Source organism: Corvus cornix, chromosome 9, assembly GCF_000738735.6.
Source record: "Corvus cornix cornix isolate S_Up_H32 chromosome 9, ASM73873v5, whole genome shotgun sequence".
Lineage (NCBI taxonomy): Eukaryota > Metazoa > Chordata > Aves > Passeriformes > Corvidae > Corvus > Corvus cornix.
Window position 1 is genome coordinate 4,820,595 of NC_046339.1, and position 20,389 is coordinate 4,840,983.

At 42.9% G+C, this 20,389-nt stretch overlaps 1 protein-coding gene across 2 annotated transcripts in view; it reads left to right on the top strand.

Moving 5' to 3' along the window:
* FNDC3B (fibronectin type III domain containing 3B) overlaps positions 1-20,389 on the top strand; it is a 184,468-nt gene that overhangs the window by 131,195 nt on the left and 32,884 nt on the right. For both annotated transcript variants that reach the window (XM_039556875.1, XM_039556876.1), the window contains exons 11-20: positions 232-285; positions 7,881-8,005; positions 10,207-10,381; positions 11,025-11,111; positions 12,795-12,933; positions 13,473-13,544; positions 14,051-14,169; positions 14,939-15,044; positions 16,009-16,181; positions 18,257-18,370. In XM_039556875.1, coding sequence (XP_039412809.1) covers positions 232-285; positions 7,881-8,005; positions 10,207-10,381; positions 11,025-11,111; positions 12,795-12,933; positions 13,473-13,544; positions 14,051-14,169; positions 14,939-15,044; positions 16,009-16,181; positions 18,257-18,370 — 1,164 coding nt within the window. The remainder of the gene's footprint in view (positions 1-231; positions 286-7,880; positions 8,006-10,206; positions 10,382-11,024; positions 11,112-12,794; positions 12,934-13,472; positions 13,545-14,050; positions 14,170-14,938; positions 15,045-16,008; positions 16,182-18,256; positions 18,371-20,389) is intronic.

Below are 20,389 nucleotides of genomic sequence, written 5' to 3' on the forward strand. Positions count from 1 at the left end.
CAGTAAGGGACTTGAACTTGCTGTACTCTGACAAATCCCCTCCTGTGCACTGACTTGACTTTTAAAATGTATGTGTTTCATTATGTCCAGCTTCTTCCCGGCATTCGTTAAGAGGTTGCCAAGCCATGTGCAAGGCTTTGGTTTCACTTGAAACTGTAGTCATTTGCCTGGGGGAGGTGAAACCGTTTTCTCTTATTCCCCAAATCACCTTTTGTTTGTTTTTGTTTGTAGGCACCCATTGATAATGGTTCAAAAATCACCAGCTACCTTCTGGAGTGGGATGAGGTAAGTAGTAACTAGTTGGAAAAAATACACAAATAAATGGTACTCAGACTTTACAAGGATTTTGCTGAGTAAAGAAAAATAATTAAATACAGGAGAAAGTAGAAATGGGAAAATGAAATCCTGATGGCATTAGGTAAAGAGTTGGAAAGGTGAAAGAGGCAGCGGGGGGAAAACTTTCCATTCAGTGTGTTTTATACAGAGACAATATTCTGTTTCCGTACCCTTGAAATCTTTTGTCGCTCATTTGGTGTACTTTATTTGTTAGTTAGCATTACTTACTATTTAATTACTTGTGATGTATCTTAGAGTTCCGTTCATGATCTCTTTCTTCCTTTGCTGAGTGCAGAATAAACACTTGTTCCTGCCTCAGAGGACAAGAGCCATGATCTTGCAGACCTTTCTACAGAGAAGGTACTCAGGGTCAAAGCAGTGTCCTTTGTGTAGTGGTAATTAGTTCCTTTCCAGACACAAAGGAAATAAGTTCTCTCCTAAATATCTTCCATGGTTAGTGAGCACTGGGCTGTTGGGAGAGTGTCCCAACAGATGATGTGGAGGATTTGCTGGAGGTGGGTTCTTGTGAGTCCTCCCTCTATCCTCTAATTTCTCCCCCCTTTCCTTTGTACAAGCCATATTTCTGCAGAAAGCATGAGTCAGGGAGTACTATCTCTGAAGGAAAAAAAGAAATATTGAGTAACAGAAAGGGCTTGGACAACATGTAAATAAAGGAACGTCACGAGTCAGCAAATGAAGGGTGTGAAAGGGTGTTTGGTTGTAAAGTCTGAGAAACATCTCTTGAGGTCTTTTGTAGTCTAAAAATATTCTAAAGGGAAGTATTCTGTTGTGAAGTTTTCTACCAAGGCATTAGTAACACATTCCCTGCTCGTTCTGCTACATGTTGGGTGTTTGGAGCCGCTCACTGTGCAGACATTTATTGTATGCACTGTCACAGCTAGTGGGGTCTGCGTGGTGAGAAACCCTCAGAACCTGAACTAAAGTTAAACAATAACTTCAGAATGACTTGCTGCCCCTCTGCACATAATGGAAAGCCAAAGGTTGTCACTGAAAAAGGGAAAAAGGGGGAGTGTGAAGTCTGGGAAAGGAGACTAAAGAGAGATTTCTCCGAAAGGACGGGCCAGGATGATCCTGTAGACCTTCTGTGGCACCTTGACTGTGCACTTGTGATCTCTTCCAAGGCTTCCAGTAACTTGGAGCTGAGGGAACAGAGCAGCACAGAGCAGTGGAAACCTGGATGAGTCCAGCCTGCAAAGCAACAGAGGTCTTGTCAGAAGAAGGACCATCAGGAGATAATTAATACAGTGCAAATACTTGTAATGTTAATTTTGTCTGCATGGAGCTTAGACATAATTTTGGAGATATATATAAGGCAATTCTAAAGTGCTTTTGTCCTTTAAACTCTTTAATAAGAGTTTTGTCTTCAGAGAGAATGGTTATGACTCCTGTTTTTCACAGAGCAAAAGCAGTTTGGTTTAGGGTAGTTCAGTTTCCAATGGGAAAAAATGAAGGCATCCCGATTCCCTTAGTCTACCTATTTTAATTATCTTGTTTTCTCAGTAACAACCCTGAAATCTGAGATTATAATGGATAGCTAGCCAGCACAGATGAAAGAATAATGGCCCTGCACAAATTAATTTGGTACATCTCCAGTGGTCTGACAAGACTCCTGGCTGAAATGTAGCTGTCAAGTTCTGAGACAGTTAATGCCACAGGTGTAGCTTCTCTAAATTTTTTTTTCCTCTGATAAGAGACAGAAATGCAACTTTAAGCCGCTGAAATTAAAACCTGCTATTAAAGCTTGAGAAAGGAAAAGTCTGAAGATGCAGCCTGGCTGTGCCTGGGTTTGCAGGAGCCTTGTCACACGTAGTGGTGGGCTGGCAGGCTGCTGCACTCACTTTTCCCTGTGCCATGGCAGGTTGTGCCTCTGGCATGAAGTGCAGTTAGATGCTGGAATTATGGCACCCAGGTACAAGAGAGAATTCACTTGCAGTGCCCCGTAGGCTCGCGCTTGGTTGTGTAAACTCCACGTAAGCAAAAGCACTGCCTTCTCCACAATGCCACACTGTGTCCTGCTGAAATCAAGGAATACATACATCAAGGCACAGGAGAAGGCTTGCCAGGCAACAGGGAACGTGGTGCCAGATCTCAGCTAGAGCAGCATTCATTAGCTGCGAGGCACAGGATAAAATATAAACACGGGAAGATCAGAGATCACAAGGAAATTAAATCGTGGCTGCAAAGCAGAGAGGGCTTTGCAAGAGCAGAGAGCAAGAAATCTGTCTGATGATAAAGGTGGAAAAACACCCAAAAGTGGCAGCCTGCCTAGGAAGTTGAGTCCCTTTCTAGGAAAGAATGGTGTGGAAAGCCCTCGCCACACTCATGGCACACAGGTCCTGGAAGGCTGTTGGGCAAAGGCTGCAGCTCAGACTCTGGAAACAAAGCTGGCATTGGGCATGGGAGATGTGGAGAGTGGTGGAGGCATCCAGGTAAACACTGCCAGTTGTGTCCCAGTCACACCAGTGTGTTCCTCCAGCTCGAGCAGAGTTACCCCTCCAAGGGAGGGGCTCCCTTGGTGCTCAGGGCTGGGGGGTCATGGGTTGTCTGTCTCTGGGGCAGTTCAGATCTCAGAGCATGTCAGATGCTCAGCAGTATCTCACCTGGTTCCTCCTGTTTCTTCAAGGCAGAGGCACAGTTTGTAGCATCCAAAATGCCACCAGGAGTGTAGGTGGCATCACCTGTATGTGCAGAAAACAAACTGTGGCTGTAAAGTGGCAGCAGAAGCGCTGTGTTTACAGCCCCAGGATTAGGTGAGGTGGGAAATTCTAGGAGGTTACACTGCTTACTGTGTTACTGGGCCAGCCCTACCCAGCTGCTGCTTCAGTTTAGTTCTGAGGTTTGGGGTTTCTCCTGACCTGCAGACTCTGAAAGATTGTCAATATATAAAGCTATTCCAGCTAGCCTACGTTTTTCAATCCCAGTTTGGAATAAATGGTTTGTAATGTGACTGGTGCTGCGTGTTTAGTTAAAAAACACAAATGCTTTCCCTTTACTGATCCTAGCCTTTGAATTAGAGTTGTAATACCTTGCTAATAAACTGTTCTCTTAAAATGCCCTAAGAACTATGTAGGACACTTCATTCTGTAATAGGAGAGTAAAAGATCAGTCCAACAAATTATCACTCAGATACACTGGGTGTACCCTGGGAAAACTTCCACTGACTCCAAAGGAGTTAGGGTCAACCCCTGTCTCAGGTATTCTGGATTTCATTGGGATTGGAACACGCTTGCACCACAGGTGCTGGGATTGGCATTAGTTGTCTGGCAATAAAATCAGTAATTACAGAAAACTTCATCTTCTGGCTCTTTTGCTATGAACTTTGAACTTACAAACCTGAACTAATCAATTGATGACTTGGTGCCAGGACTGATTATTCAGGGTAAGCAAAAGGCTAATCAGGGAAAAAATAGCATTAAAAATATACCAAAAAGAAAACATGACTGTAAAGGAGGTGATGCTTTCCCTGATGCCAGCATTCATCAAAATCAGTAAACTGTAACTGCACTGAAAAATGCTGCTGGCACTGCTGTAAGAACCAGGCCTTTGTTACTAATTAGATGTGAAATGCTTGTTGTGTGATTAAGTGATAGTAAATAAATGTTTCTCTTGTGTATATGGATAGCAAGACTATCCTATTCATTCTCTATGGGAAAGGGCAGGAATACTCCTGAGCCAGAGACAAGGACATCCCTCTCACACAGTGTATGTCCCTGGTTTGTGTATAACTCAAGGCAGCTTTAATTCTTACCCAGTAAGCAGCTCATTTTAATGTACTGAAGAGAAAGACCAACACAATGCCACACTATTTAATGATTTGATGATGGATAGTTAATAGGGAAGTTTACATAGAGATAAATAGGGATAATTTTGTTCTGCCAAAAGTTTTAAATTCCTCGAGGTAGCAGAGATGTGCTTGTTTATACCAGCTGATAATCTGAGCCAGGCATCTCAGTGGTGCTCCACCAGAACTGGATACAGGGAGCTCCATGTTTGTGTTTGTTCACTTACCTGCCCTCCAAGTCTGTTCTGTGGCTGTGCCACTCTTGTGTGACAAGCAAGAGGAGAGTCTTGGGTAAAATTGGGGTTTGTGTATAATTTAGGGATGTTTTGTAGATCCTTTGCTGTCTTCCTAAGTGTCTATAGAGAAAATTCAGTTACTTGCATAACTGGCCCAGTAAATGCTTTGTAGAGAGATCTTCGGGTGTGTTACACTGTTGACAGTTTGCTCCACAGCTCTGTGTCAGATTGAATTTCAGTCCATTCCTTTTTATTGCCAACGTGACCCAAACACAGAAGCCAGTGCTGGTGTGGCCACAGCAGATGTCAGTCCTGCATCCTGGTCACAGATGTGGTGCTGAGCTTGGCTTCAGTCGCGTGCAGTGAGGTCTTGTGCAGGACTGTGCTCCGTTCCTGCATTGCTGTGCCTGCAGTGGCCCCTTCCTCCTTTTGTGTTTATTTACTGGGTCTGCTGCAGGGAACTCAGTCAACAAAACCCATTTCAAACCTCAAATCCCTTCTTCAATAAATACACTCTCCAGAGGCAATCAAGCACCCTGTGTTAAGTGAGTGTGCAGCTTGAAATATTGCTGAAATAGCAGGCAGAGCTCTTAAGTGTGTTTAACACTGTGTTGGAGTATTGTGGAGCTGAATTGTCCTTGTTTCCTCAGACAGGCGCTGATGGTCCATCCCAGGGTGGGCTGTCCTGGAGAAGAAAAGGGAACACGGGCTGGGGAAGTCCGACAGCGCTCTCGCTCCGAAATCTGGGGATTAGAAATACTTGCAGAGATGATACAGTGTATTTTAAGCAACTTACGAAACATTATTTGAAGGATTAAAAACTTGGATGCCGAGTGTACAAAGAATAGGAGAAGGATTCTGGGAAAGCTGTAAGACTCTTGGGTGGCAGCCAGTACCAGCCTGCCAGTTGTTCCTGTCTATAATTATGCCAGCATTAGTGCTTTCATAAATCTTGGGAGAGAAGGAGTGGAGAGGCTATTTCCAGGCTATTAATGCCAGGATAATTAGAAATATCGGCCAGCCTCTCCAATTAGTGCCAATAGAATCCAAAATACCAGCCAGTCTGAGTAATCTGAATACCAGTTGGTCTCTGAGTGAGTCTGGGGAATGTACAATACCAGTTCTAGAAGAGAAATAGACAATATCAGGGTTTGTGCTGTTACAAAGTTAAGGATACCTTAAATGTTCGGCAATTTTGGCAAAGTTTTAACCAACCAGTCTGACAAATGAGAGTTTGCTTGGCCCATTGCTCTTTGTTCAGGCACTGTGCTATAGGTGAGATTTTTCATGGTTTTCCTTTTTAGCCAGCGTTGTTTTATTTGACCACATGCTTAGCAATTGGTCACTTTGTTCTCTTGGAAAAAAAGCATAGGAAAATCATTTTTTAAAAGGCATTCTTAAGCAGAAATCCAAAAGAAATTAAATGTTTTCAGTTATTTATAAGTAGTAAAGTCATTAAAAAGTTGGAGAAAAACTACTTTAATGCAACTCAACCTATAAGAGTTTGCATAGGGGGAAAAAAAAAATCTATTTTTAGTAGTGCTGCACTGATGAATGGATATTTTACTGAAACATAAGATTCCTAATTAGGTTTTGTATCGTCTGCATTTTAAATATATTACTGCTGAGCTGAGAAATGTGCTCACCTGTTATTTTTGACCGAAATAAATTCTATCAAAGCACTGTATAGCTAGGGATTTTAGATCTGAAAAGGTTTTCTCCTTTACAAAATGTTTTTTGCTTTGGGTTTCATGATTCTTTTCCAATTCTGCTCCTTAATTTACTTGAGCTGTGCAGTAATGCTACAGCTGGAACAGGTGGGTGAGATTGTGTGTGAAGAAGTTCTAGAGCAAGTGTAGGCTCCTGCTGTATAAAGAAAAGTTCTGGCTGTTTGCCAGTGTGCTAAATGTCCCTTCAGTGCCTCTGCATTGTTGTGCTGTGCTGGAGATCTGCGTGGTTGCTTCTAGCCTGATAAACACATTCTGGAGATTCACTACAAACATTTCAGGGAGTTTTTCCTTCTGTGTCACAATCCGAGGGAGATGTAGAAGTTGGCAGGGGCTGGAGAATGGGCCCGTGAGAAATGCATGTCCCACTGAGGCATTTTTGAGGTCTTTAGTGGTGATGTTCTGAGCACGGAGGAGGAGCAGTGTGTGGGAGGGCAGAGTGAGCCCAAGGAGGCACAGCAGGTGAGGGTGTTGGCCTCAGGGAGGGATGCCTTGTGTAAATAGTAAAATAAAAATTAAAAATTGTACAGACACGTGCCAAAACTAGTAAATGGCTGAGCAGAGCTTTTTGGTCAGAAGAAGTTGCAGAGATGGGCATAAATAACCCTGTCTCCTGCACACGTTGGAGCACATGGATGTGCTTTGTCAGGCTGCCATTCTGGTCTGCTGCTTTTGGGTACTCCATAATGTAATTGTCCATTAATTTTGTATTTGAGTATTGCAATTAAAACTCCTTTCAACTGCTTCAGTTCTGGTAGATATTATTTATGAGGAGCTGAGCAATCCATGTCCTTTCTCCTGGAAGATTTCAAACTGACTGTTCTGCATGTGTGGCATAGAATGAGTCCGGATATTCCCTGTTACTTTAGGGTCTCTGTCCTGCAAACAGCTTGGCTTTATTTCTCCCCCAGGGTGTACCAAGCTGGGGTGGATTGACAAGGGTTTAATTTTGTTTTAAATGTGGTGGGGTAGGGGAGAGAACTTCTGAGTGTCCTTGTCCTCAGTGGTGCTGAGGTACAAACCGGTACCTGAGGAAATACTTGGGAGCTGGAGAAGTGTCTCAATACCTTCTGGGCTGCTGCCTCGTGTTGTCTTTGCCGGGGTGGACCATTGCTCCAGGTCATGGTCATGTGAAGCTTCCATAAACCATCCCTCTGGCAAACAACTTCCTTAACAGAGTTGCAAACTCCCCAGCAAATCCTGCTTGCTCCCCACAAGCTGTGTGCTCCGGGCAGTGGGGTGCGTGCAGAACCTGGCATGCTGACTATTCCTCTGGGATGAGTAAATTTTGCCCTGGAGAGCACGGGGCGGGTCGCACCCAGCTTGTCCCTCTGGCTCTGGCCGTGCTGGACCGTGGGGAGCGAGAGCCCTCTTGTGGGATAGAGAATTCCTGAAACAATCCCAGCGAGGGATGGATGTGTGCAAAGAAACGTTGGCTGTGCCTTTTCTGTGCTCCTGTGACCGAGTAGATTCAGAGATTCATTTCAGTCATAATTTTCCCACTTTTTTGTTCATGAGTGGGATAAATTGTGTTTCAAGCTGGAGCTGTAGATATGTCTCACAAATACAAGAAGATGAGGAGGGATCTGACAGCAGACTGACTGTGCTGATCTGTGTGATTTTCAGAGCACAGCAGTGCTGTTAGTGCTTGCACAGCTTCCTTTGCACGGTGCCCCTATGAAAACATCTAATTCCGATACCGTTTAGCAGCGCCTTTTAAAATGAGCATGGCATGGTTTTGTTTCATAGCAATCCCATTACAGGTTTATCTCTTTCTAGGGAAAGAGGAACAGTGGTTTCAGAGAATGTTACTTTGGGAGCCAGAAGCATTGCAAGCTGACCAAGCTGTGCCCAGCTTTGGGTTACACCTTCCGGCTGGCGGCCCAGAACGACATCGGTACTAGGTGAGTTCCTCAGGATGCACATTTCTTGAGAAAAAGTGGTAGTTGAAGAGTTTACTGATCAATGACAGCATAAAGAGGAATTTCTGAGGGATTTTTGTTTCTTTTCTCTTCATGGTTTCGAGTTAAATATCTGACATTTGCTCTGTTATTAATGCTTCAAGGTAAGTCACACTTTCCCTGGGGATATCCTTCACCTCCCAGGGAATTGCTGTGTACCTTCAGCATGATGAGATCAGCCTAAGCAGATAGACTCCTTTTGAGGTGTTAAATGGTGTTTTGTGGTCTATTCCTAATACAAAAAGAATACATCTGTTATGTTAAATTCCCACTAGGGACCTCTGTGAACCAAGAAAAACAAGCAAGGGGAAGTTGAGTTACAGATTTTGAAAGGAATCTTGATATATTTATTTTTCTGGTTTAAAGCAAAGCCCTTCTGTCTCTTTTCAGCAGTACAGTCCCTTCCTTCTTTGAGACTGGCAGGGCTGGCTGATGGGATGGGAAAGAAGGGAGAGACAGGCAGGACTGAGAGAGGTCAGGCACATCCAAGGCACTGAAAGATGGGGTTTGGCTTCTGCTTTTCCTTGCATGTGAACTGATGCACTCAAATGAAGATGATGAGAAATCAGACTTAATTCAGTCCTGTGGGAGCTGCTAGGGAACACTGGGATGAAATGTTCTGCAGCTGAGGAGCAGAGCGTGGCCAGAGAGACATTGTGCTGCAGGGGCTGTGTGTGCTCCTGTGCTCAGGCAAGCAGAGCAGGCCAGGAAAGGTTTAGCTGTGAAGAAGCCAAACATCCAGTGCCCTTGTGTACTCCTTTATTGTCCTTCTTAGCTAAACAGGATCTAATAATTATTACAAGGACACAAAAGAAACACTAGTGATATATAACAATGTGTTTTGTGGCAGGAGACTCCTGTATTGTTCTCTCTTCTAAAACACAAGCCTCTCAGCAATTGATAGCTTTATAAAGCTTCTTTATTCACATCCCTGTGTTTTCCTGAGATGGACTGAGACCACTCATGTGTGCACAGAGTCCCTTTTCCCAACTTCTTGCAAGAGTGATTCCCTCCCCTTTGAAATGATGCTCGATGTGGAGAGAGAGGGGGGCTGAGCTGGAGCTGCTGAGTGTAGCTGGAAGGGAATTGGGTTTGTGCAGAGTTCCCAGTTCTGGCATCTCTTTTCTTTGCCAGATTCCAGATTTTTAAAATATCTTAGGGCGTGTTTCAACACTCCTCCCCGCCTCCCCTCCCCTTTTATTTTTGTTCTCTTTCTCCCTTTTTTCTCTCCCCTCAGGCTGTTGAGGAAGGAGTGAACTAAAAACTATTTATGGTCAGCTGCTCTGTGCTAATCTGTCAGATAAGCACCAGCAGCACATGCCTTATTTTTATAGACAGCACTCAAAAGTATGGCACGATAATGTCATCTAACACTTCATGTCATGAGATAGTTTTGGTTTGTTGTAATGCTTGTGGACTTGCCATGTATGATGATTTTGTGTTGTTTTGGTTTTAGTTATAGATGGTGTATTTAAATATAAGTGTATTTCAACAAATAGGTTATTTTTGAGAAAGAATATTAGGATTAAGGAGATGTGGCTCTTCCTGTGTGTTAAATTAAGTTCATGGTGTGACTTTAAGGCACAAAATATGTTTTGTACTTTGGAAACAGATTTGAAAATTGCAAGAATCTCACCTTCCATTGAGAGCTTTGATATGAGTTTATAGAAGCTGTATTCTGCACATTTCAGGTTCAACATCCAGAAGGTCAACATTTGAGGCTTTATTTCCTATGTTTTAGCTCCCCTTTGTTAAATGAGATTTTCTTCCACTTCACAGTTAATAACAAGTTAATATTTTTAGGCAATCAAATCTTTTTTTCCAGTGTTACTGTGGTGAGATCTGTAAAAATGACTGTGAGGACACGCTATCCTGCATTTTTTTCTATTCTTAGTTCTGGCACTTCCTAACTGGGTGTTCATCTTTTCCACCTGAGCAATTTGAACATTGTCCAAATTTTTTGAAAATGTGAAATATTTCTCTAATACATTGAGATTTAGGTTTCTTTAGCTTAGTGTTTTTGTGGTGGGTTTTTTTGCTGTTGTTTTTTGTTTGTTTTGTTTCTTTGGTTGGGGGGGTTGGAGGTTGGTTGGTTTGTTTGTTTGTTTTTAATGTTCCTCTCTCTCTGCTGTGTCTCTGAGCAGTGGGTACAGCCAGGAGGTGGTTTGCTACACTGCAGGCAATATTCCTCAGACCCCTTCTGCACCACGGCTTGTTCGAGCTGGCGTTACGTGGATCTCATTGCAGTGGAATAAAGTGGAAGGGTGCACACCAGAGGAGGTGATTTCCTACACCCTGGAAATTCAGGAAGAAGATAATGTAAGTGCTGTGCTGCTATAAAGTGCACGACTTAGGCTGAGTTTTGATTTATTAATTGGAGATCACTGAGAAGAGCACGGACTGCTGCTTTGGAGGGCCTTCCAGGAGTACTGGGTACTTGGCAGGGAGGAGCTGTGTGATTTGCTCTGCTGCGCAGCAGAATTAGGAATCCTTAGCTAAAAATCTCTGCTGTCATCTGTGATTATTTACAAAACCACCCTGGATTCTGTGAGATAGAAGGCAGCTTGTCCTTTGCCAGGTCAGTCTGCTGTGTCCTCCTGGCTGCTCCTTGGTGGGCTTGTGTTCTGTTATCTGTTACTTCCATTTCTGTAGCAGGTTAACCTGCCACGATTGTTTTTGTGCTTATTTTGCAGCAAAATTATACTATTCAGGGCAGCTGCAACATGCTTCTTCTGGAGGAAAAGCATTATGGCCTTGCAGCTTAAAAGTGGTAGTAGTAATAATAATTAATATTATTATATATATATATATTATGTTTGTTTTTTTTTCTTGTTCTTTTTTTTAAAGCACTCAGCTATAAAACCCCTTTGCTGTGATGTGTTGTAGGTACAGACTGTAACACAGGAAACCTTTTCTCAGACTCCTCAGTTACGGGAATTTGTTTGCTTTTGTGTTTTTTTAGGATAGCGTGTTTCACCCAAAGTACACTGGAGAGGAGCAAGCCTGTACTGTGAAGAATCTCAGAAGAAGCACACAGTATAAATTCAGGGTAAAATCTTTTTCCTCTTGTCATTGTGTAGTGTTTTCTGTGTTGGGTTTTTTCCAGGTACTACGGGGATCCTTTAGTGCTCCCTCCAAAACTGAGTCATCAAATACAGATTTGCTTTATACTGTGACTTAATACATTAAACTGTTAGCTGTATTTTCACTTTTATCACACAGGAGATGCTGTTACTCAGACTTTGGGGAGCAATCACAGTTCTCAGTATCATGTTAGGAGGATGTTGTAAAAGTGTACCTCAGGGTGTGAGGTGACAGTAGCTGGCTGCATTGTTCTCAAAAACCTGGTCCCTGGTGGCAAATCCCACCTCACTTCTACAGAATGCAGCAAACACTGTGAGGTGCCCAGCCAGCACAGCTGTCCTCCCCAGCACAGGGGCCTGTCTTCCCCTGGCAGACAGAAATTGAAGCATTTCTGTCTCATATGTCCCTGTGGCTGGTTCTGGAGCTGATTTTTAGCAAGTGTTGGTGTCTTCTACTCTGTGGATGCTCATAAATACAGAGCCCCCAAGAGATGCTCTGGAGTCTTACTGCAGACATGAAGTTCAGTCATTTTCCTCTCTGATGCTGAGGTCTCTGATCACAACGCAGTGCTGGGTGCTGCTGTCGAGGAGAAGGCAGTGGGGTTTATCCAGGATCAGCTATCCATCCATCCATCCATCCATCCCCAACTGTCCGCTGCAGTGGCTCCACAAGATGTGCCACCTGGGCTGTGGTGTCCCTCTGGAGATGGCCAGAGGCTGTGTGTGCAGCCAACAGCTGGTTTCTCTATGTCTTAGTATATTCAGGAGCAACAAAAAGAAAACTTTACCCAAAGATTCCTTTAAATCATAGAGTCATAGAATGGTTTGGGTTGGAAGATCACCTGATTCTAACCCTCCTGCTGTGGGCAGGGACACCTTCCACTATCCCAGGGTGCTCCAAGCCCCTTCCAACCTAGCCTTGAACACTTCTGTCCATGGGGCATTCACAGCTGCTCTGAACAGCCTGTGCCAGGGCCTCAGCACCCTCACAGGGAACAATTTTTTCCTGCTCTCTGGGACAGAAAACCCTGTGAAGTTGCATGAAGAACTATCCAAAGAATTGGGAAGTTTTTTGTTGTCACTCCCAGATGATGCCTTTTAGCTTAGTGTTGTAAAGGCTGCTGTGGCTGGTGAGAGAAGAGAACCCTTAGTGCTCCTTTGCAGTCCTGCTTTCAAAATAAACATGGATTTTTCAAAACTGCATTGATATCGGAGCAAATTTGTAGCCTGGTGTCACTGGTGATTACTGATACTCTGAATTACTTAGTTGTAAATAGCAATTTGAAATACCTCCAAAATAAAAATAGCAAAGTTATTGTTATAGTTCTCTTTTTTTTCTTTTAAGAGAAAAATACTGCAAGTTGACACAGTTATTTTAAAAAGTGACTTTTTCTTTAAAGGAAAAGCCCTGTTTTTATCTTAAACATGTCATGATGTCTTGCTGATGGAGAGAGGGGAAGAAATCACTGTGGTTTGTAAAGAAACACCATGACAATCTTAATATCTGTTATTAGAACCCCACACACTTGGGGATGTGGCATACTTTCCAGTTTGGTGGCATTTGTGCAATTACTAGAAGTAGTCTGATGCAGAACTGCCAGAAAAGCAGTTGCAATGAACAAGGGCAAACTCACTGTGTTCTGTTTCAGCTGTTTGCTTCCAACGTGGAAGGGAAGAGTTCTCCCAGTGAAGTGTTGGTCTGCACAACCAGCCCAGACAGGCCAGGACCTCCAACCAGACCCGTGATCAAGGGGCCAGTAACATCTCATGGCTTTAGTGTGAAGTGGGGTAAGCCAGTTCAGATTGCTGTAGCAGAGCTTTTTGGGGTCGTAAGAAAGTCAGATAAAACCGTGTAAATACGTGTTAGAACTTAGACTGTTCATGCTGCTTCTCAGTCTAAAGTTGAATGTGTTTGGAGAGCTTGACAGCTTAATTTTTTTCAGTACTGTAAAAGGGGTGTAGAAGCTCTTGTGTGTTCAGAAGCAAAAATGTTTTGTTTTTGATAAGCTTGCACTCAGGTGCATCTTCAGGCTTTTCACTCTCCATTTCATGTCCCATTGAAGTTTTATTCCAGCTGCTTCCTTTATCAGTGGGACAAACCTCCATGCAGCTTCTCTTTCAGTGTTTTTTCCATATGTTTTGTTTGGATCATCAATATCCAGCAGCCTTATTCTGATTCCTGCTGAAAACTAACTTCTGTCACCCACTTCTGCTGCATATAACTTGGTGTAATTAATGTGGGGGAGTTTGTGCTGCATCAGAAATCAGAAACAAGTTTGGTAATTGTTTTGTTGTCTTTCACTCCTATTCTTGTCTTAATTTTTCAGATCCTCCACAGGATAATGGTGGTTCAGAAATCCTAAAGTACCTGCTGGAGATTTCGCAAGGAAGTCCAGAAGGTAAACTTGAGAAAAGTTGTCTCCATTTCAATCCAATGTGGTTACTATAAGGAAGTCCTGACTCTTTAGGCTATTATTGTTATTATCATTGATCCCCTAATAAAGTGATTGAAACAGATTTATATTTTGTAGAGTTCCTGGGTAAGTTTGGGTTGGATTTTGGGAAGGTTTTGTAGTGGATTCTTTAGGTATCCTCTTTTTACTAATAACGATAGTATTTTATGGGTAAATCTAGAAATATTTTAATTTATATTTGTGTGCATATATTTGCAGATTTATACATTATATATAAGAATTATTTATTTATACTTGTAAGTATATGTATTTGCATATCTGTCTGTGTGTTTTCTCCAAGTGGGAAATAATATTCATAGTGGTAGTAATACTAATGATTTTCCTGAAATACATCACTTGTGGACGACCACATTGAGGATTTTCCTTTCTCCTAGACACTCTTAAATGTGTTAATTTCCACTTCTCTAAACTTGGGTATATCTTACTTTTAGCAAATCAGTGGGAAGTGGCCTATAGTGGCTCAGCTACAGAATACACCTGTACTCACTTGAAACCAGGCACTTTGTATAAACTCCGGGCATGCTGTATCAGCACTGGTGGACACAGTCAGGTGGGTATTATCTAATAATAAGGGCTGTTGGTTTTATGTTTTTCAGATATTTATCTGCTATTTTTTGTAAAATACTGCTGCTTTCTAAAGAAGGGGAATGTTTTCGCTGCAGCACAGTAAAACTACACTGATTGCAGTTAATCTTACGCTGCTGAATTTTAGATTTCTATGTGTACCTAATTTTCTTTTCAGCAAGCTGCAATTTAGTGAGATTTGGTTTCCTCAAAACCAATCTGTAGTTGTTTATATTTACATTAGAAAAGACCATAGTGTTTATCTGGTGTGGCCACTTGCTTGAAAAAGGCCAGACTCTAATGTGCTTGACCCTGTATTGACTGGAGTTGCAGAAAGAGGTAGTTTGTTCTAACAATTACCTTTCATATGGCTGAATTGTTTAAGTGTTTGGGTTCCTTTTTTCAGCCCCTGATTCCTGTAATTCCCTTCTTTGAGTTAAATTGACTTCAGTACCTATATTCTTATTCCTCCTGCTTTGATTTTTTTTCTCATTTAAGATTGAGTACTTTAGGCCTTGACATAATTTTAAAACCAAGGAAAACTAAAATAGAGAGCCCAGTTTTGAGAATGCTAACGAAGGAGCTCTATTGTTTGTATTTGTAAGTAACAAATGCTTGACAGCATCTCCTCTCCTTTGTTGTTTATATAAATTTCCCTGAAGTGGTGGGTGTAGAAAACAATTTCTCTGTAGCCGTGGCTTGCTTTGAAGGTGGTGACTGTGCCAGAGGGGTAACTGGGCTCTGTTCTCTCCCAGTGCTCTGAGAGTTTACCTGTCCGTACGCTGAGTGTCGCGCCGGGGCACTGCCGCCCGCCCAGAGTTCTGGGCAAGCCGAGGCACAGGGAAGTGCAGCTGCAGTGGGGTAAGCCAGCAATCCTGCTGCTCTAATGCTTTGCTCCTGGTGGTCAGCTGCTCATCTTGCCTCAGCCTTTGTTTCTGCTGCTTGTGTCCTGTGCACTGGGAAGTGCACAGCAAAGTCCACTGGAGTCTGAGCAAGTCTGAAGTGCAGCTTCCCATCGACTGCGGGGGCTCAGTCTTGGATTTCTGAACTCAGCTGTCCTTTAACTGTGCTCCCATTTTTTTTAGTGAGGACCTGCCCTTCTCAGGGCTATCAGCTTTATTAGAATGTCCATCTTCTTATTTCAAAAACACAGTGTGTTTCAAATTCTTTTTTTTTTTTTATTCCTTTGCAATATTGGCTTGGCAGAAGCGTTTTGCTACTTCTAATACATAACTTTTCAAAAATTTGAATTAGAACATATTGAGGGTTTTGGGTGGCATTTAAATCCTGATCCACAGTATAACACACATAATCTATTGGACCCCTGTTATTTTGCAAAGATGTTGGACTACAGTCATGGCACTAAATTGTCAAAAAATGCATATTTTTCAGAATATGAGGCACGTGCCACTTTCCCACAGTGTTTTCTTTACAATGTTAATCTTGCAGCATCCAAGTGTTTTTGTGGCATCATTTGTTAAGCCAAATTCTGGATAAGTGAAATTTCTAACTGTCAAATATATTCCAACACCAGTATAAAAATTCACCCATATGCTTCCTGGAAGCATTTTGGTGGCCACTGTTTTTCTGATTCCCCCAGGCAGTTTGATTCTGTGGTACTGGCTTGTAACATAACCTGCAAGTATTATCAAGTACATTGTTTTCATGGGCAAAAAAAAGGTGCCCACAACGAAAGAGATACATCTGTGTGTGTGTATCTGTACAAACACACACATTATATACATTTCTGTGGTATATGAAGTTAAAAATGGCTCTTCCTGGCACACTCCATAATGTTATTAACAAATTGCATGATTTCTTTTAGATGTCCCTCCGTCAGAAAGCAGCTGTCCTGTCTCTGAGTACAGTGTGGAGATGACAGCCCCTGAAGAAGTTGTTTCTGAGGTGTACCATGGGCCTGATCTGGAGTGCACTGTCAGCAGCCTCCTCCCTGGGGCCACGTACAGGTTCCGAGTGCGGGCGCTGAACGACGGCGGGGTATGTGCGCTGCCCTGGCACTGCTGGGGCTGGGGCTGAGCTGTCAGTGCTGCTGAGCAGGAGGGGCAGGGGCAGATGGGCAAAAGAAAAAGCAGGTGATAAATGCTTTAAAGGAAATTTGGAGGAAGAGCTGCAGTTTTAGACCTGGGTCTCTTTTAAAAGGGGGTTTTAGGTACTGGTGCGATTTGACTGGCCAGAATCAGCTGCTCCAAGATGTGCAAAATCCCTGCTTAAAGTCATAGCTGCTTGCAAGGAGGATTCTGTTTATCTTCACTCTGTGGTATTTCCTTCTTTTTGTTTTAAATCTAAAGTGTGTAAAAACAAGAACTGCAGTTTCACCCAGGTGTTAGGTTTTGAGGGAAACACATTCCTGATGATTTTCTTGTTTTAATTTCAAAAAAATACATGCTTTATAGAGTCTGTGAGACTTTTTTGTTAAATTATTTCCTTGGAAGAAGTACCTTCCCAAATACATCAGAAATTCTGTTTGATGTCCATGGAGATCTGCTGAAAGATCTTTTTCTCTGAGGTTTGGGTTGGTTATGCTTCCCTTTGTGTCATTTCAGTGGTGTTATATAAAGTCCCAACAAAGCTGCACGCATTGATGCGTTGCTTCCCAGGAAATCTTGATGACAAACATAACACAAAGGTCTAAAGTTATTTGCTTACAGGGAGAAGTTCTGTTAAAACTTTACCTGGGTATTAGAAAAATCTGCAAGACTGTTAATCTCTTTTGTCATAAAAATACTCACTGTTTTGTTTTTGTGAAAAAGTAATTAAATGCACATGGAAAGATTAGATTTGCTTGCTGGAATGAAAGACATTGCCTGCCTGGTAGCTTTGAATATATGATGCCTTGCTTGCTTTTTTTTTTTTTTTTTTTTTTTTTTGGCAGAACAGTTTCAAAGCATTTCTGGTTCCAGTTCACCCTTTGTTAAATGAGGGGACTGGTTCTGGTTTGGCTGGGTTTTTCTACCAGGTGCAGAATAGGAGAGGATATCCTTTGCCAGATTCTTCCTTGAAAACAGCAGAAGTCAATAAATGAGATTTTTTGACATGTGCATTCTTTGTAAGACAAAGCAATCAGTGTTGGCCTTTCTTTGATGGCAGATACTGACACGTCTGCAGAGAAGTTTTCTGGGGTTCATCCTTTCTGTGTTGTTTGGCCTTTTGTAGTGGCTCATTTTTTTCAGGCTCACTAATACTGCATTACAAAATAAGTAAATATCAGTGTTACTCCTCTTAATTGCTTCCAAGTGAAGTTCCTTTGTTCTGGAGAACGATTTCTAATTAACTTGGGGATGTACTGAGCAAACTTCACTCTTCCACTCAGGAGGCCTCAGAAAGGCTGTTTCAGTGCTATCTCCTGTCCTCGCACTGCTGGCTGAAGCCAGGTTCCCAGACTCCTGAAAATTGGCTTTTTTTTTTTTTTTTGCTAATATGCATTTAAATTATTCTCCTACCACGGGCTCAGGAGTTGTCTGAGCTGAGCTGCCCATGGAGCAGAGCGTCCACGGCGTGTGTGCAGCATGTCCCTGCACCTTGTACCAGACTGGGGCTCCAGCATGTCCTGTCCTTCTGCAATGAACTTGGGCAGGCATTTTATGCAAAAGAAGCTGGATATGGACTCCAGTATGCACTGTGCTCTTGCTGTGCTCCTCTTTATATCCATGAGAAGCCGATTATGACATGTGAACACACTGTGCTAAGGTAAGGCAGAGGGACACAAACTGTTCCTCTGTTACTGAGTGCTCATTCTCACTTTTGGGCAAATTGGAGGTGGTTTCTGCTTTTGTGGGCTCTTGCTGCCACACAGGAGGATGCACAAAGGATGTACATGCTCTCAGCTTGTTCCTGAGCTCACCTCACACTTCAGCTCGCAGTCGTTTGTGTGGTCTCATCCTGAGCTCTGGTGTTTGGTGCTGGGTGTTGGAAGCCCAACCTGTCTTGGAGAAAGTTCAGTGCGCTGAAAAAAGTTCATGTGCTGTTCTTGAAAAGCCCTTGAGGGCTTTGAGATGGATGTACACCTGTATAATAATAATAATAATAATAATAACCACCTTGTTCCCCTCTAGTACGGGCCGTATTCGGAGGCGACAGAGGTCACCACAGCAGCAGGGCCACCAGGCCAGTGCAGAGCACCTTCCCTGTCCTTCCTGTCAGACACACGAGTCCTGGTGAGCTGGGAGGTGAGTCAGGTGCCCAAGGTGTTTAATTCCACCTTGCTTATCCAAACCAGTATGGTCACCACAGAACTGAAAAGCGAGCTTGAGAGCTGTTTACTGGTCTGGAACTATCTTTTAATGCAAGGAAGCTCTTTGTAGAAACTACTGTGTTGTAGAAAAATCATCTTCTCTACTTTGCTCTGAAGAATTGCATAAAGTTGGTCATGAGTCTTCCAGACTAGGTTTCAGACACAAGACCTCCTGCACTGACATCAGATGATAGAAGTGCTCTCTGCAAGCTTTTAGCACATCAGCATGTTCTGAATTGGAATTATGAAGACAAATATTTGATTTTGGCTGGAACTGGAGTCTCTGATATGAAATTAACTCCCCATAAGTGCTTACAATGTAGGGCTTTTTCCCCCCTCAAAAATTGTTTGTCTCTTCCCCAGATACGTACTTTTATTTCAGTTTGTGTGCATTCCTCCTCTGTTCTCTGGCATCTTGGGCATTGGGCTCAAGATAAGTGCTAGCTGAAGTGCTGTGGGGATGACTGGTGCCATTAAAAAAAAAATGTTGTGTAATTAAGGCAGAAAAGAAAGGATGTTGCCATAAATAACACTGTGGTGTGGTTCAGTGGGGCTGTAGTTCTGCCACAGACTTAAAATGAGAATCTAGCAGCCATTCCTGCCCTGCTTCTATTGGGCTCCTCCCCAAAACAATGCCCCTGTTGAGAAGTCACTGGCATTCACAAGATGCTCAAATAAATGGATTGTGCTAACAACATATCTAGATACAAACGTAACCTGCATTTAATTTTATAACAGACACATGTACTTGGTACAGTTTGGGGGTATTAGTCATTTTTGCAACTAGAAATTGCACTGAACTTTCAGATGCTACCTTTTAATGGTCAGGGATTTTCTCTCCCCAGCCGTGAAGGGATGCAGCAGTGGTTCTGGTAGGCTCTCTATTTATTTGGAGGATTTATATTTGTTTATTCTAGCTAAAAATGAAGCTGTGGTTTGCAGTGGTTATGTTTTCTTAAAGAGTGTCATTTTTTGGCTGATATGAATAAGAAGGAAAAACAGTGAAGCACTGTGGAATCTGGCTAGAGAGCATGCTGTGGTGCCTACTGTGATGCTTTTTTTTTTTTTTTTTTACACATTGTTCTAAAATCTGCCTTAGGAGCTCTGAATGTTCCTACTCAAACAGCTGGAAGCTCTGAGGCAGCCAGAGAAGCCCCTGTGCCCTGTGCAGGGTGGTCGCTGTGGTGTGCAGCAGGGCTCTGGATCCTTGCACTGGAAATTACACCTTGCCTGTCATAATCACCAAGTCCCTGTGGGCCACACTTCTGCAGGCAGAGCTTCCCTGAGCTGCTTCAGGCTACACAGTACAGCTCTAGGTAGTTCTGCTAAAAACACTGAATATTTTGGGTTGGGAACCGTGCTGTTTTGCCTGTATTGGCTCATCCTCCAGCTCATTCTGGCATTCATTTTGTGTTCCCTTAAATAAAGGGATTGCTGGGAATATGTGGAAGAGGACAGGTTTAGATTAGATATTGGGCAGAAATTCTGTATTGTGAAGGTGGTGAGACCCCAAAACAGGTTGCCCAGAGAAGCTGTGGCTGCCCCATCCATGGAAGTGTTCAAGGCCAGGTTGGACAGGGCTTAGAGCAGCCTGGTCTGATGAAGGTGTCCCTGCCCATGGCAGGGGCTGGAATGAGGTGATTTCGAAGGTCCCTTTCAACCCAAACCATGTGATGATTTTGTGATCCCATGGGAATCTCACTGTGGATGTGAATGTGCCAGGATCCACACTCCCAGGTCCCATTCCGGGACTGATGGTGACTTCCACAGAGAACCTCAGGCCAGCTCCTCCCTTGAGGTGGTTCTTTTCTTAATACGAGTGACTGCTTCAGGCTCGAAAGGCCAGTGCTTCCAGAGCTGTGTTTTGATCTAGCTGCACTAGACTGATGCTTTTTTTATGTTCTCCATGGTTGAGCTTCTGCCAAGCCAGTGGAGAGACAATTTATTCCTGAGT